The sequence below is a fragment of the Lacerta agilis genome, chromosome 1 (genome assembly GCF_009819535.1).
Source record: "Lacerta agilis isolate rLacAgi1 chromosome 1, rLacAgi1.pri, whole genome shotgun sequence".
Classification (NCBI taxonomy): Eukaryota; Metazoa; Chordata; class Lepidosauria; order Squamata; family Lacertidae; genus Lacerta; species Lacerta agilis.
The window spans coordinates 78,777,485-78,795,194 of record NC_046312.1 but is presented as its reverse complement, the minus strand read 5'-3'; the positions used below and the strand labels follow the sequence as shown (position 1 = coordinate 78,795,194).

Below are 17,710 nucleotides of genomic sequence, written 5' to 3'. Positions count from 1 at the left end.
AGGTGGCTGCACATATGACACAGGGCTTGGGGGGGCAGGGCAGGAGAAAGCTAGGAACCCAAGACATACTACACACCTCACAGGAGCAGTTCAGGCACCCTGGCTCCACCCAGTGGCTGCCATTCTTGTAAAAAAACCCTCTGTGCCAGCAGGCAGAAGGCAGGGCTGTGGAGGAAACCCCTGGAGCAGAAGGACTTGTGGGAGGGAATGTCGTCATCTCCTCCTGCAGCAGCGATGGCGGCAGTGGGCTCTCCATCCTGGAGGGCCTGGCGGTCTTTAGCAAGAAGGGTGCGCCAAGGGAGGAACTGGGTGGAGGGAATGAAGGGGTGGGAGAAGCTGCAGGCGGGAGCACAGGGACAGTGGGAAGGAGGCGGGAAGGAGGCGGAGTCCCGAGTGCCATGTGGGGAGCGGGTGCTCGGGATGGAGCAGAGCCCCTGGGGGGCACGGCAGGAGCCACCGAATCCGGAGAAAGGCGCAGGAGAGTTGGTGGGTGCTGGAGAGACTGCAAGATGGGAGACGGGGCCAGGCTGGTCTTTGAAAAACCTGGGTTGCAGGGGGAAAAGGGAGGGAGAGAGAAAATCCAGGTAAGTGAAAAAATCCCAACACGCACGTCAAAAATATAAGGCATTTTCCAGCACACTTAGGAGCTCCCCACCTGAGCCACTCATATATATTTCTATAGCCACTGTGGCAGGTACACACCCACCCTCACATCATTTGGCCACAGAAAAACAGGTACTGTAATAGCAATAGGCAAAGAGAGTTGAAGTCCATTTGAGAGTGAAGCTTTTTAACCATAGAAGGGTCATAAGTTTTGAATGTCCATCTTGGCCCTCATACTTCTGTCTCCTCCCTGACGTACCTCACATGTATTCCTAAGCATTTCCCAAGCAGCTGAATGCATATCCCTCATGGTCTCTTTCCAGACAACCAGTTTATATCACAATAAGTGCACAGCTGTTGTTCCTGTGGTGCAAGGAATCATTTCTTTCTTCTAGGTAGCACTTTGGGTGTGCTTGTGGGCGGCTATTTTCTCAGCAGTCCAAGGGTGATATTTTCTTTCTGGAAACGAACAACTCAGTCTTCACTCCACCGCCTGAACAGTGAGGGCAGTCCACATTGTGGCTGCTAGTGTCTATTGGACAGTGCCTATGACATCATTCAACATAAACAACACAACTCAACCCGGATGACAAAGGATGGAAAGATGGAAATGGTCTTTACCTTCACAGGACACTCTGTCCACACTGAGCCGGTAGCCTGGGCGACAGCTGCATATGAAACTCCCGAGCGTGTTGTGACAGGAGTGCTGGCAGGTTCGCTTCTCACCAAGTCGCCGGCATTCATTCACATCTGCACCAGATGCAGCACTTACTTCAGGGCTGGGTTGGGCTCAAGCTTGTGGCTCTACAAGCATTCCTGTTGCTTAGCCATACAAGGTCAGAAAAGGGATTGCACAGCAAGGGACCTGGTGCATTACCACACGGTCAAAGCTGGGCTCGGACCAGCCTTGAGGCACCTTTGACGCAAAGTGTATTCACAAGCTATGTGCAAAATGGTACTTCAGTGGGGAACAGCTATGGGCTTGTAAAAAAAAAAAATCCCGATTTTGCCTGATAGAATGGGGAACTAGGAATAGGAAGTGGTTCTAGCAAAATCCCTGGAGAATTGTTGTCGATTAATTCTTTTAAGGCAGCTAAGCTAACCTTTTTTGGTCAGAGGATTGCACACACAGAGGCACACAGCCTCCCTCCTCAGTTGATGGTTACTGCTCCCTCCTATCACTCCCATCCAATTATCAATGTGATGACCAGGGAGGGGGCAACTTAGATTCTCATCGGTGCACTGAGAATGGATGGGCATACATAAAATAAAATAAAATAAAATAACAAACTAAACATTTTTTTTAATCTGGAGGCAGCAGGAGGTTTTCTCTGGAAAAAGCCAAGCTGGGTTAGTGGCAAAGGGAGGTAACCTACCTCTAGAACACAGGAAGCAGCCTTATATTTAATCAAACCATTCTCTCATCTAGCTCAGTATTGTCTAGACACCAATGGGCTGTGACTCTTCGGGGTTTCAGACAAGGATCTTTCTCACTCTTATCTGCAGATGCTGGTACTGAACTGGGATCTTCTGCATGCAAAGCAGATACTCTACCAGTGAGCTATAGCCCTTCCTTTGCTAAGTTATACAACAGAAGTAGGGACACCTACCCACACAGGAGTGCTGGTTGCCATGCAGGTAGAAGCCGGAATGGCAGGAACATCGATAGCTGCCCATGCTGTTCTTGCAGTGGTGCTGACACGGTGTTGCTAGGCACTCATCAGTATCTAGGAGCAAAATGGAGGGTGCAAATGTCGATATTGTTTGCCCCACAAAAATAAACCGATCTTTGACATCCTCCGTAAAAATATTCCAGCTCCATCCCCCTCCCCTCCTATAGTGCCAAACACACTCACCTTGACAGCTGTGTCTGTCAGCAGAGAGTTGCATTCCTGGGCCACATTCACATACAAAGCCACCTTCTGTGTTCACACAAAGTCCCTCACAGGAGGCACTCAGACACTCATCAATGTCTGCAGGGGAAAACATTCCCAAGTGTCAATGAATGTAAAAGTGTACATTCAAGAAGCGGTACACCTGCCAAAGTGTTGCAATTCTGTGTGCAGCTTACTGTGGAAGAGCAATGACTGAGTAGCACTAAGAGCCCGCAGTCAGGAAGCTCCTTATCTCCCTGGGAGTAGGGGCTTCAGGCCCTGCTGGTTCCATGTAAGAAAGACACCTCTCTTCCAGCTCACCTGCACAGCGTACACCATTGGCTGTCTCAGTCATGGAAAACCCCAACGGACACACCCGCGCCACCTCCTGACAACCTCCATGATTACAAGCAAGGTCACAGCCATACTCTCCACAGGCACCAGGAGCGTCTGAAAAGACAGAGAGGAGAGATTTCAAGCCAGGGAATGGGACTCCCTCACTGAAAGAGGGTTAGAAAGCAAGAAGGAACCGGGAGTGAGAGATGCAGGTAGGCAATTTCAACGTTACATTTAGATCACTGTAGTCTCTGGTCCTAAACCCTTGTTGCGTGCACAACAGATAACAACCTCAAGGTGTCCCCTGCCCATTCTGCTAAGTGGAGCCCTGGATATCTGCCCCAAAGTCTATCCGTGAATGAACATCCAACTTACCTCATTGCAGGGGTCTCCCTACTGATAGATAGCAGGGCTTGTTCTAAGGTGTAAGAGGGCCTTCTTGGCAGGACACTTCTGATTTACGTCATAGTGGGCAGCAGCAGGCACTTCCCAAAATGACCTAGAGTGACACTATCTTGGAGGCATTGTGGGAAGTCAAAATGGCAGCTCCACACGGCCTGGGAAGAGAGACCTAGCAGGCTGGTGTTGGTGCAGCAGTAGGCCTTGTTGGAGCCCTGGGAGCCTAGCAGCTGACCAAGGATGCTGGAGTTGGTGACTAGGAGCAAATTAACTAAAGGCCACACTTTTGCAACAGAAGCAGAGATGAACACAACCCCAGTTGCATGGACTTCTGTTTCAGGAAGAGCAGAGTGTGGAAGAAGAGCATCCTATGACAGAGGCAGGCAAAAAAGAAGGAGGAGGAGGAGGAGTTTGGATTTGATACCCCGCTTTATCACTACCCGAAGGAGTCTCAAAGCGGCTAACATTCCCCTTTCCCTTCCTCTCCCACAACAAACACTCTGTGAGGTGAGTGGGGCTGAGAGACTTCAAAGAAGTATGACTAGCCCAAGGTCACCCAGCAGCTGCATGTGGAGGAGCGGAGACGCGAACCCGGTTCACCAGATTACGAGTCTACCGCTCTTAACCACTACACCACACTGGCAGGCTTAGGCTGCTGCACATCATAAAGCACATTCAATGCACTTTTCCCCACCCAAAGAATCCTAGGAACTAAAGTTTATTAAGGCTACTGAGAACTGTAACTTTGTGATGGGTAAACTATCCTTCTCAGATTTCTTTGGGAGGAAACATGTTCTATGAAAGCATGGTGCATAAGCAGCCTTAGAGAAGACACACATCAATCAGGAAGAACTTTAATGTCTCTTGCCAGCGAAAACAGGATGCCAACAGGAAATTTATGACTTCAGCAAGCTACAACTCTTGCCAACTAATGAATAAGCTATATAATCACAGGCAAATCACAGGCAAAGGTGCCCTAAAAGAAGTGGAAGAGGGCAGGCAAGGGAGGACCAGGCAGGGCATCACTGAAGGTACAGTGAGAAGGGCACAAGCCAGATACTTAGAGGGGGATGCCTCTTATAGGAAAGGGGTCAGAGGCCCTTGCCAGGGTTCAGAAAACCCACAATGGCTGGCCAGATTGCTGGAGGAGAATTCTTGGCCCCAGAAGCTCCAGCATCCAGTATGAGCAAGGAGGCAGCACAGTTGATAAGTTTGTTGTTATTGGGGGTGGTGGGTGGAATAAAGCACTGCTTGACCAATAAACCACTGCCTTCTAGCACAGCATTCAAAAAACGTAAGAACATCATAAACTTTGCATGGCCATTGTTGCAAAACCTACGATTACATAAACTGAAAATCATCCAGAATGTTACAACATGTTTTCAAAAGCCTTGTTCTGATTAAGTGTTGCTCTTAATATAGGTAATAATAACATGAACGGATTTCCCTTAAAAGCAACCAACTCTCAGATACATTTGAAGGGTATTTCACTAAGCCTTCGCAGCAAAAGTCTTGCTTTATACACCCAGAAAGGAAGGGCATTTTAGTAATTTGGTCGGTCCACTAAAATGTTTAAAGGCTGGATCTGGGCAAAGGAGAGGCAGAGCTTCTGCTGGTGTAGACCCATTGGGCTAAATAGAGCGAGGGCTGTCAGCCTTCTTTGGCCTGTGGGCTCATTTGAAAACCAGAGAAACTGCCATGGGCACCACACACACACCACAACCATAATCATGCACACATTCACTTTCCTTGCTTTCCCCCTCAAATCAGATTGAGAGGTGGTGATCTTTTTGGAAGGTAAAGTTGGACAGGCAAGATTTTATTTTAATTTTTCCCAAGCCCAATTGGGGGGGGGGCACGGAATCCTTCCCTTCACAGATGTGACTCTTCAACATGCCCCCCCCCCCGTTCCAATTAGGCTTCTAATTAGTTGTGGGATAACTCATTTCATAAAAGGTAAAGGGACCCCTGACCATTAGGTCCAGTCGCGGACGACTCTGGGGCTGCGGCGCTTATCTCACTTTATTGGCCGAAGGAGCCGCCGTACAGCTTTCGGGTCATGTGGCCAGCATGACTAAGCCGCTTCTGGTGAACCAGAGCAGTGTATGGAAACGCCATTTACCTTCCTGCCGGAGCGGTACCTATTTATCTACTTGCACTTTTGACGTGCTTTCTAACTGCTAGGTCGCAGGGATTTGAACTCATCTCATAACCAAAGTCTAATTAATGCATGAAGGTGTTAACACCATAAAGTAAGCTGTGGTGCCAGGTTTAGCTATGTCACTTCCCTTATCTTGGGAGGAAATAGGTAATCAAGCCTAATGTTCCCATCCAGTACACCTGAGAAGCGGCGTAATCTGTTTGCTCCAGCTCAGCCACACAGTTCTCATTAGCCACTCTTGAGTTCCTATACCAATAATTTAGGGACTTTCACCACTTTATGTAACTATGCTAAGTTCTACTACCTGTGCAACTTTTTTCTGAACGCTTTATGGAAAAGCACATTAATCTGACCCTGGAAAAGTTTGAAAGTAAAACCGTTTTTAACTGACAAAACAGGTGTATATTAGGAGAAATCAGCATCAAAGTGCTGATGAATTTTCTTTCTTTTTTTTTTATAAGATTTTTATTATTTTCCATTAAAACAGAAGAAAAACATAACATAAACATCAACATTAACACCATAAAAACACACTACATAGACACATCAAACAGTAACAATAAAAAGAAAAAGAAACTTATACAAACCTTAAGATAACACTAATCTTCATACTTTCCTTGTTTCTATCTTCTCTATTTGGGGACTTCCCCCATTCCCTCCACTGTCTTCAAAATCATATATATCTTCTAGGTAGCTTTATATCTAATTCCATTAACATTTGCCCCAATTTTTAATATGCTTATTTACTTAATCAAATACCTGATCAACTATAAATCTTATCTTAGCATCAAATCTTATCACATTTTAACAAATACATCATTCGCATAAAAAATTTCCTCTTAGCAATTTTCTCTAACATAAGTCTACTAAAGCCGATTCTATTTAATTCTGCTCAAATATTCAATTTAACTGATTTAACTAAATAATCTTTAAATTTTTTCCAATCCTGTGACACCTTCTCCTCCCTCTGGTCCCGGACTCTGGCGGTCAGTTCTGCGAGTTCCATGTATTCCATCATCTTCATCTGCCATTCTTCCACCGTTGGTATCTCTTCACCTTTCCATATTCTTGCCAATAAGATTCTGGCCGCTGTTGTGGCATACATAAAAAACACTCTATCCTGACTGGGTATCTCTTCGTTGGTTATGCTCAGAAGAAATGCCTCTGGTTTCTTACAAAAGGTAACTTTCATTACCTTCTTAAGCTCATTATAAATCTTATCCCAGAAAACATTTACCGCTGGGCACGACCACCACATATGAAAAAAGGTACCTTTCGCATGTTTACATTTCCAACATACATCTGACATTTTGGTATTCATCTTAGCTATCTTAACTGGTGTCAAATACCATCTATAAACCATTTTCATTATGTTTTCTCTTAAACTATGACAAGCAGTAAATTTGATACCTTTCTGCCACAATCTCTCCCAGTCGTCCATCATAATATTATGTCCTACATCTTTCGCCCAATCAATCATTGACGATTTAACCAGTTCATCTTTCGTATGCCACTCTAGCAAAAGATTATACATTTTGGAAAGGTTCTTAAAGTTCGATTCTATCAGTTCCGTTTCCAGTTTTGATTTTTCTACTTGAAAACCAAGTTTTTTGTCCATTTTAAATGTTTCATACACCTGATGATATTGCAGCCAATCGGGGACCTGACTTTTCACTTGATCGTAGCTTTTTAGCTTAAATGAGTCCCCTTCCTGCTGCAATATGTCCATATATCTTAACCAATTTGCAGACATATTCGGTCTCTTATAGGCCTTGGCCTCCACCGGAGAGATCCATCTAGGAGTCTTTCTCTCCAACAAGTCTTTGTATCTAGTCCAAACCTGATACAAGGATTTTCTAACTATATGAGTCTTAAAAGTTCTGTGAATTTTAACCTTGTCATACCAAAGGTATGCATGCCAACCAAACATATTATCGTGTCCTTCCAAGTCCAGCACATCAACATTCTCTAGTTTAAACCAGTCCTTTAACCAGCAAAAGGCCGCTGCTTCAAAATAGAGTCTTAAATCCGGCAGGGCAAAGCCTCCTCTCTCTTTAGAGTCTGTTAAAATCTTAAACTTGATTCTAGGCTTTTTGCCCTGCCATATAAACTTCGATAGGTCCTTTTGCCATTTCTTAAAACAATCCAATTTATCCAAAATTGGTATGGCTTGGAATAAAAACAGCATCCTTGGTAGGACATTCATTTTAATCACTGCTATTCTTCCCATTAACGATAGTTTTAATCTTGTCCATATTTCCATGTCTTTTTTTACCTCCATCCACAGTTTTTCGTAATTGTCCTTGTACAGGTTCAAATTCTTGGTTGTGAGATTGATACCTAGATATTTTACAGTTTTAACAAAATTGAGGCCAGTGGCTTCTTGTATTCTTTGAATCTGTTCTGCACTCAAATTTTTACCTAAAACTTTGGTTTTCTGCTTATTTAATTTGAAACCAGCTACAAGTCCAAATTGTTCAATTAATTCCAAAGCTCTGGGGACACTGCTTTCCGGTTGAAAGTGCTGATGAATTTTCATTGGAACTTCTAATGTTTTTCTTATTTTTACTATGTATTTTGTGGGTTTTATATTGTAATTTTATGTCGTGAATCGCCCTGAGATCCGTGGATGAAGGGCACTATATAAATGTAATAAATATTAATAATAATAAAACTTCTTTTTAAAAATTAATCACAAGCTGATGTGGAAATAAGGAGAAATGAAGGTGGGAAGATTGAGAAACTGAGAGAAACCAAAACTGACAGATTTGCACATTCCCAACCAGCCCTCACAGGAGTCCACATAGCAAACTGAATAACTAGCATCATTCCACAAAGTTCTCCTTACCTTGGCATGTAATGCCCTGCCCTCCATCCCTGCAGGAACAGACATTGGGAGCGATGCAGAAGCCACTTCCACAGCCAAAGGAACAGAGCGCTGCGAGAAGGTCCAAGAGAGCATCAGTTAATGAAGACCAAAAAAAAAAAAGGATCTTAATCCCACCACCGCTCTATCCCACCACAGTGCAGTAGAAGAGAACCACTCTCATGCCAAGCAGGAAGGAGCCCAGTTAAGAGATCTAGCAATAGATCAGAGCAGAATCACAGGTAAGGAAAGGGATTATTATTTTTTTGAAGAACTTTAAAGATAAATGAATGAGTTAGATGGGGAGGAGGCACTAAGATGCTTCCAGGCCGTCGCTATTTTGGGGTGGAAGTGTCACTTGGAGGCAACGCCATCTAGCCTCCCTGCAAAGAAATAATAATTAATTCTCATTAAGCAGGCAGCACATTCTATTCTCCCTGCAAACAAATCAGGATGAATGCTCCATAAACAGGTAGTGTGAAAGCACCCTCATTTGATCATTAAAAAAAAAACCACAATCTAATCAGTAGGTACTACGAATGTTTGCTGCCAAGAAATGGGATGTTAATGACGCTCCCTGTATCTAGAAGAAATATCTTTAATAAAATCCTGTGTTTATTTATGCAAAAAGAATTCCCACTGTGTGCAATGGAATGGAAGTGAGGACAGAATTGAAGCATTCACTGCCCTTTTAAAAAATAAAACATCGTCTTCTTTTTATTCCATGGGCATTTCCACGCTACCGCCCATTTGCCAGTTTTAAACTAATGCAACTATCCTAGCTCCTTGCTTGCCACCTGTGGTTTTGCGAGCATACTGAAAATGCTCAGGTAGAGCCCACTGATTCCTTTACAGAACTACAACTCCCAGCCCATACAGGAATTGCCCAGTCTAGCTGCCTGTATTCATTGTTGCATGAAAATCCCAGCTGCCATTTGGGTGACTTCTATCAAACACCACTCCATCCCCTCACCCTGCCACAAAAAAGAGAGATCTATTTTACTTCCATACTGTCTGCATGGGCATTGTGACATCAGCCTTGCTGCCTGCTATGCAGGAGGTAAGAGAAGCCCCCACCCCCTCCTTTTAGGGCTGGACTTGGCAGCACTTGCCAACAGTGAAATCTAACAAAAACGGTTAGTGAGTAGCGTGTTCTCGTCTCCAAATGCCAGATGCCAGAAATGAACGAGAGCAGCTGGTAGTAACCCTCTAAGGACGCAGCAGCTGGACCTTACGTGTCGACATGCGAGCAAATAAGCAGCTAAGCCAGGGAGCACCACCGCTATGAGCAAATGCAGCAGGACGCCACATTGGCACAGCACATGGGGCCAGCACTGCTGGGCTAGGGAAATCAACCTTTGCAAGATGGGGTGCTGTGAAAAGCATGTACAGTAGAAACGCCTACTGTGTAGAGGTGTGCAGCACTGTGCATGACGCTACGTGACCCACTTACGCACCACCCTGGAAGCTTTTTGACCATTGCAGCACATCTACAGGACAGACTTATTAATATTGGTTTTAGACAACACCTTAACAGTGGTGGGGACGCAGGTGGTGCTGTGGGTTAAACCACTGAGCCTAGGGCTTGCTGATCAGAAGGTCGGCGGTTCGAATTCTGTGACAGGGTGAGCTCCCGTTGCTCGGTCCCTGCTCCTGCCAACCTGGCAGTTCAAAAGCACGTCAAAGTGCAAGTAGATAAATAGGTACCGGTCCGGTGGGAAGGTAAATGGTGTTTCTGGCCACATGACCCAGAAGCTGTACACCGGCTCCCTTGGCCAGTAAAGCAAGATGAGCACCACAGCCCCAGAGTCGTCTGCAAATGGACCTAACGGTCAGGTCCCTAAACCTTTTTTTAACAGTGGTGGCCTCCCCAAACAATCCTAGAAAGGCTATAACTTGGGTATAAGAGCATCTGCTTGGCCTGCAGAATGCCCCCGTTTTGATTCTTGGCATCTCCAGGTAGCGCTGGAGAGACTCCTGTCTGAAATCTTGGTGGGCCATTGCCTGCTAGTGTAGGTGGGCCATTAGTCTGATTTGGTATCAAGCGGCTTCCTATGTTCCTAGTTTGCTGAGGTGCTGAAAATTATGACTGAGCTGCCTTATCCCCCCACAGCCCACCTCAGTTCACAAAATTGCATGAGCGAATGGACTGCTGAAACTAATTAAAAAGCTGTACACCTAGTATCTGATACTAAACTGTGAACCTAAGAAGAGCCCTGCTGGTTCAGGGCCCATCTAGTCAGGCATGCTGACCTCACAGTGGTCAACCAAGGTATTTGTGGGAAGCCCACAAGCAGGACCTGAGTGCAATAGTACTCTCTCCACTTGTGATTCCCAGCATCTGGTACTCGGAAGCGTACTACCTCCAACAGAGCATAGCCAGAGCATAGCGATGCTTACAGAACATAGCCATTGTGGCTAGTAAGCCTTATCCTCCATGAATTTGTGTAATTCCTTTCTAAAGACCACCAAGGGCACACATCTGTTGGTGCCACAATTCCTATGCACGGAGCCAAAAGTATGCTTTTTTTTTGTCCAGCCACTTTCCTCGGAAAAACCCCACGCTGTTTACCACTGTATTGGAACAAATGTCAATCGGATTTCCCACGGATTCAGCCGTAAACAGTAGGTTTTTCCAGGGAAACAGTGGGATTTGGGGGAGGGGGGACTTTCAGACCTGTGCCTAGGAATTGTGGCACAAACAGGAGTGTGGATGAGCCCTAATTTGGTGGCCATCATCACGTTTTGTGGGAGCAAATTCCATAGTTTAATTGTACACTGTGTGAAGAAGCAATTTGCTTTGTCTTGTCTTGAATCTTCCAATATTCAGATTCTTCGGTTGGCCCTGAGTCCTAGTGTTACAAGAGAGGGAGAAAAACTCTCCGTGTTGCTGCAATGGAGTTGAAAAGTGCTGGGTAGTCTTATGGATTCCATTAATCTTTTGGGCCTCGTAGTGGATGGAGGTTTCTGCAGCCATCTTAACATTTGTGGCTTCCAGTGCTGCTGTCATCCTACACCAACTTGTACATTCCCAGAAATTTATAGCCCAAGTTGAGATCAGTTCACTAATGAGATTTAGCAACAATACAGAAGGACAAGTGAGCTGATGTCTTCCAAAGAACTCCAGGTACTTACGCATGGTGCACTGTCCGCTGCCTGGAGATGGTATCCATCCAGGGCAGCATCCACTTCCAAAACCAGAGAGGCAAACATGTGGTCCGATGCGACGTCTAGGAATAGGAGAGAGACGGACTGAGACATTTCCAGGAGTGAAAAGTAACTCTCCAAGCTGCGCTGTTTTGAGGACTGAGTCACATTCCTCTTCTGCTTATGGAGGGCTAAGATTAGCGGTATGCTCAAGGCTGCCTGTGGTCACATCCCAGAATCCTGGGAACTGTAGTTTACCCCTCACAGAGCTACAATTCCCAGGACCCTTAGCAGTTCAAAGGTGGTGGTTTTTGTTTTTTTTTAAGGAAGCAATGTGCTTTAAATATGTGGTGATCAAAGGATTCCAGGCACTGCCGCGTTGTAGTTTACCCCTCACAGAGTTACAATACCCAGCAATGCTTAACAAACCACAGTGTCCAGAATAAGTACATGGGAATAAAAGGAGTAGATGGAACAGTGGCACATAGGGCTCAGCTGCATTTCTTTTTGCGCAGGTCCACACTTTAAAGCTCTGTTTCTGAGCGGGGGGGGGGGTTTTGTCCGTGGGAAAACCAAATTGCCGTTTGCTTAGATTCAGTGGTAAAATGTGGGCTTTCCCAGGGAAAGCGCCTGGACAAAAACACGAACATCACTCAGACCTGTACCTAGAAACATGACACAAAAGGAAGTCTGAATGAACCCATAGAGAGAAAGCTGTGCCCAGGATATGTGTAAACACAGGTAAGGAAACCACTCTGAACGTAATGATAAACATATGCACTATACCTAGAAAGCACATTCAAAGCACACACACCCCTCAAAGAATTCTGGGCACTGTTGTTTTTTGGGGGGTTGCTGGACATAGTAACTCTGTGGAGCGTAAATTAGTGCCCAGAATTCTCTGAAAGAATGTGCTTCAAATGTGCTTTCAAGGAACAGTGTGTATACAGCCTTCTGGGCTAAGACACACAATCACTCTGCACATGGTTGGGCACTTTCTACCCCCAGCACCTTTCTCTCATCTGTACTGAAACAGGTTCTCTCTCTAAATTGTTCACCACAAGTACACATTCCAGTTTTGCCTGCCACTCGGGGTTTCCCAGGCATGCAAAGCTGCAACTGCTGAGAGGTGGTCAGTCAGTCGGTGATGGTGCGCAGAATATACAGTATATCAGCCCACATTTGAAAGAAAAAGAAAAGGCAAACTAGGACTTTGGGCGCACCGTTGCCCCATCCATTACTATGCAGTCCCTCGGTCAGTCGACCTTTCATCCCAACTTCAAGGGTTGTGCAAGCTGAACTTTGTTCAGAAGTAAATTCGTGGAATTATGCTTCTGTTTAGGCACGTCATGAATTTTATAGATGATGAGGGCAAAAGTATGAAGGGGGCAGATCAACTGCACTGCAGCCTTCAGAAGTGAACAAAAATAGGTAATGGGCACCTCGAGGGAAACAAAATGCTCCAGGCAGGAATCGCTCTCTCTCTACCCATGATACAAACAAACAACCCCCTCTTTGGCGCAGATCAGGGAGGGGTCTCCAGGTCCCGCAGCCAAGCTCCAGGAGGTAGCTGTGTGTGTTTTGGTGTGTGCGTGTGTGTGGAGGTCTGGGACTTGGCTGCCCCTGTACAGAGATGGGTATGGGGGGTGGGGGGGGTACCTCTCCACGGCGAAGTTGGCAAGTTTCTTCCTTCCTGTGTAGACTCTCCCCTGGGCCCCTTGAAGGAACACAGAGACACAGGCAGCCTGGAAGAGCAGCTCGGCGAACATGACAGGCGTCTCTCTCCCAGTTCCTCAGAGATGCTCCCTTCAAGAGAGCTCTTTCCTTTTCCCCCCACAGGCCCCTCTCTACTACAGCATGGCAACTGCCTGGACTCTCCTCCCCAACCAAGGATGAGGCTGGGGGCTCCTTCTGGGCAGAGGGAAGGGAGCTGGGATCAATGATCTCAGGCTGGGGGCAGCATTGGGAGCAGACTCCTCCTCCCCACAGCCAGGCTCAGATTGCTCATTTCTCCCCCCCCCATGTGTACTGACTGGGGGGAAAAACTCTGTGCGCTGTGTGTGTGTGTGTGTGCCTCCCCCCTCCCCTCAAGGGCAGGGGCACCTCGAGAGGAGATGAGGAGGGAGGATCCAGCATTCCTAACACAGCAGCTCTGTTGTTTGACTGGGAAGAGGCTCACTCCCCCCCTCTCACCACCACCACCACCATCACCCCCCTTGTAGGAGTCTCCTTTTCCACATCTGGCAAGGCTCAAGAATCGCCCACCCCTCCTCTCTCTCTCTCTGGGCTGCTTTCCCAACTGCACCAAAGAGGAGCTGAAGGAGATAAAGTGTTCCAAGCCAGATCCAAAGGCGGGCTGGGGATTTGGGGAGGGGGCAAGACAACGCCGGGCATGTGTGTCAAATGGTGAATGTCGGAGAGGTGCCACTTGTGATAAAAAAGTGGGGGAGGGGAGGGGAGCTGTCCCAGAAAGGAGGCGCTGCAAAGCAAAAGCAAAATAATACAGGGCAAAAGGCCTTAGGTTCCCCTGTCACTTTGCATTTTCACTTGCATCCTAAAATAAAACAGGTGTCTCAGAATTCAACCAAAATGTTACTATTTACCATGTGCCCCCCCCCCCAACGTTGAGATTAGCTAGCAACACAAGTACATACCTGTGCACACAAACCCACTTACACAACCCACACCCGTCTTCTCATCTAGGCTAAGTGGTGTAACTATCATTCACAATTTTGGAGTAGAGCTGGTCAAAGCTGTTAAGATGGGCCACATCGCAGATGACACACCTCAAAGCTATTATTGTGCTAACAATAGTGGGCTTCCCTCAGCAGAGAGAACTGTCCAAAATTAGGCAGCTTCTCACCAAGTGGTGAAAACAAACAAGGGTGGGACTTGGGTCAACCCACATTCCAAATGCATAGAGCAGCGATCACTTAGTGTGGAAGGAGGAGGCCTGGTCACAATATGGGTGTCTTTCATGGTGTTGACTCAGTAATTGCACAGCTGCTGCACAGAATCCAGACTTTTTGAACTATCACATTTCCCCAAGCATTCTAATAACATCGTGGGGCAAGCATGGTTTTCCTCCCTGCTGGCAGCTCACCTGTGATTTGCAAATGCCACATGTTGCGTGATTGAACAAGTGTCCCTGGTAACACCGTGGCATTGTGGGTAATGAGCAACTCTTTCCATCCATCATGGCCACACAATTTTGTGGACTTGCAAACTTTCTATTTTTATGTTTCCTACATAGGCTGTGTACACATTACTGACTTAAAACACAGCAAGGTCCTTTCCTTTTCCACAAGTTGGATTGAAGCTGGTTTGTGGTGGGTGGGGTGGGGACACACGAAAATGTAATTAGAAAAGAAAGGAGAAAGAGCAGGTTGTCACTGTCTTTTACTTTCCAAACCAATGGTGAGAGCACACTGGATGCAGAGTAAATGGGAATGTGTGCACAGCCATTATTAGCGTCCGAGTGCTCCTGTGCCATAGAACTTGTATAATCCTTTTATTTTTCAAACAGTGGCAACGAGTAGTAAAGTTGCTTGTCCCTTTCTCCAGCAATGCCGCATTAAGGGAAGGCTTTGCTTTAAAGCAGTCTTCACCAATCTGATGCCCTACAGCTGGTCTATGAAATAGGACAGGCCCATAGCTCAGGGGTAGAGCATCTGCTTTGCATGTAGAAGATCCCAGGTTCAATTCCAGCACCTCCAGGTAAGGCTCTCTGAAACCCAAGAGATCTGCAGTCGGTCAAAGTGGACAATACTAAGCTAGATGGACCAATGATCTGACTCCGTATAAGGAAGCTTCCTATGACTGACAAAAAGGACTGAATCCTTGAAGTGGCGAGTGATTGCCTCCTTGTTTTTCTGAGTCGCACTTGCCCTTCAGACAGAGAAACAGCATCCCTTCCTTTATACTTTGACCACACTGGTCATCGTGGATCCTGCCAAGTCACATTGTTCCTCCCAAAGGGAAACAAAGAGAGGGTAATCTCCTCTTCAGAAAGCTGCCACCGCTGCTTTCCAATTGGGCTACATTTTGACTGAAAAGCAGCCCAGGCTGCACAGCTGTGTGATTGTTTCTCCCCTCGCACGCCAGCTTCAAGCACTTTTTGTACCTGGAGAAGCAGGTAACTTGGTTTTGAGAAGGCAATGAACAAACAATGATAGCAAGAAAACACACAAAGATCCCCGCTGGTTGAAGCCAAGGGTCCGCCTAGTCTCTTTCCAGCTGTGTCCTGCCAGATGCTTCCATGAAGCCTCCAAAGCAAGGCATGAAAGCAACAGCCCCTGCCTCCCAGTTTTGTCCTAAGTGGCAGCTAGTATTCAGAGGTATACTGCCTCTTAACATGGAGGCTCCGTTTAGCTGTCACTGGATGCCACCTTTGATGGATCTAGCCTCCATGAATGTGTCTTTTTTTTAAAAAAAAAAAAGCATACAAACCAAAAACTATTGCTATATTTGGTGCTGTTAGGTAGGAGCTATACTCTGCAACTCCATACATAGAAAAAGGACATGCAAGGATCTCGCTGATGGGGAGCTGATCTATATATTCAATGGCGGGAGGGATGGGGAGACCCTCTCCTGCTGCTATATTACTTCAGAATGCAGGTGTAGGACCATGTGTATGACTGCTTCCCTATATTAAAGCAAACAGCCATCTTAACGTGCATTGATTTGGCGGCAATTCTCCTCTAATATAAAAGTGTTTTAGGCATTAGCCTGGTGGTGGTACCATGGCCCCATTACACCAGGAGCAGTTCCCGCCACCCCCAACTCTACCATTTCAAAATTTCAGATGCATGAAAAATGAAGGAAAACACTGTAAGGAGAATCAAGAGGTATGCCTAGCTGTCTTACTAATCTGAGAACACCCATGAACTTATTCACTTGTGAGCATGTTTGTGCACATGAACAGAGATCTCACAAACAGTAAGTAGCCATCCTGGTTAAAGCTATGAGATGCTGTTAGTTGATTCCAGGCCAAACCAAGAGAACAGGCCGTAATAGCCTTAACATCACTGAAGTTTCAGATCTCTTAATCATTCCTTCTGGGAGTGCAGCCAGGCTCTTTGTGAACGCTCTTACTATAAAACTTGGCCATTCGCTACATAGGAAGGTTTACAGCTCTGTGTAAGGTTACCTGGCCAGTATCACTTATACAAGAAACCTTTCCAAACACCCTGCGCCAAGGGAAAACCTTTTGAAGTATACACTGTTTTACGGGAAGCTTGCAACCTTTGGCACCAGCAGATTTAGCACCTCATCTTAGTTACAGAATTGTACAATGAAACATAAATAATGACGCTAAATGTCTGCCAGACTGTCAGCAACAGTGTCTTGGCATCTCTTTAGAAGGGATGGGAAGCCAGAGGCCACAATCATCAAGTGCACAAGAATTTGTACAGGGCATGGCTTCCTGCTATCACAGGTGATGGGAACAGTTCCATTTATAGGCATTGAGATGTTTAAGAAACATGCTGCCCTCAGCTGGGCATTACAGGGAAGTGTACATCATTTCACCACCTGCAAATGTGAGACAACACAACCCTCCTCCCATATACAGTACCTTAAGACAAGTGCACAGAATCCTTTGGTAGAGCTGCAAACCCACTAGACAGCAGGGTTCCCCCTGCTGTGTGCTTAGCTTTGTGTGTAGGGGAGAGATAATGAGGTGACTTTGGTCTTCAAGAGTGGCAGACAACACAGCTGAAGCTGAGCAAGGCAGAGAACTGATAGCTAAGGAGATGGTAATGACATTTGCCCCTGTGCATTTGCCTCTTCCCATGGTCATTTATATTGTATTTTAATTATTTTTATATTAATTACAGTATTCCGTTTTCTGAGGATCGACTGCAGGTGCTGCCTTCCCCCAAACCCTAACTCCTATTCCTTTTAGCAGTTGCCAAAGCGGAGAGAGCTCTCCTCCCATGTCTGAGAACTGGTGAAACAAAGTGTGGAATTTGGTGTTGCAGGAAAAATAAATGCAGAATTGTAGTTTATGGAGGCTTGATAAAATAAATTTGCCAGCACCTGGTGGCCCTCCAGATACCCAATGGCAGTTTAGATATGATCAAATTCATAGGTGCTAATTCACTGAGAGCAGCTTTCTTGCTGTGTGGGAATAAAAATGTTACAATTACTGTAATTTCCTCACCCTGCCAAATCTTAATGCTAAACACTGTGTTAGGCTGCCATTTTTGTGTTGTATTTTGTTTTGTCTTTGTGTTATGTACCCTTAAACTAAGAATCACAACAATTCATAGAAATTTTATCTAGCTCCTTTTTCCAGATTCTTTTTTGCAGCCAGTGCATAGA

At 45.8% G+C, this 17,710-nt stretch overlaps 1 protein-coding gene across 5 annotated transcripts in view; it reads right to left on the bottom strand.

Annotated features, from left to right (window-relative positions):
- Positions 1 to 13,395, bottom strand: part of VWCE (von Willebrand factor C and EGF domains) — a 29,670-nt gene extending 16,275 nt beyond the window's left edge. For 3 of the 5 annotated variants that reach the window (XR_004427159.1, XM_033157314.1, XM_033157324.1), the window contains exons 1-8: positions 13,046 to 13,394; positions 11,375 to 11,469; positions 8,222 to 8,311; positions 2,799 to 2,927; positions 2,460 to 2,576; positions 2,214 to 2,330; positions 1,225 to 1,353; positions 77 to 543 (exon numbers count right to left, since the gene is read on the bottom strand). Coding sequence is in view for 3 of the 5 variants with exons in the window: in XM_033157314.1 (XP_033013205.1) it covers positions 77 to 543; positions 1,225 to 1,353; positions 2,214 to 2,330; positions 2,460 to 2,576; positions 2,799 to 2,927; positions 8,222 to 8,311; positions 11,375 to 11,469; positions 13,046 to 13,155 (1,254 nt within the window). In the remaining 2 variants the exon portion in view is untranslated. Of the gene's footprint in view, positions 1 to 76; positions 544 to 1,224; positions 1,354 to 2,213; positions 2,331 to 2,459; positions 2,577 to 2,798; positions 2,928 to 8,221; positions 8,312 to 11,374; positions 11,470 to 13,045 lie in introns of all 5 variants that reach the window. The other 2 variants (XR_004427158.1, XM_033157332.1) reach the window with 2 other exon arrangements.
- Positions 13,396 to 17,710: the final 4,315 nt, after the last annotated feature.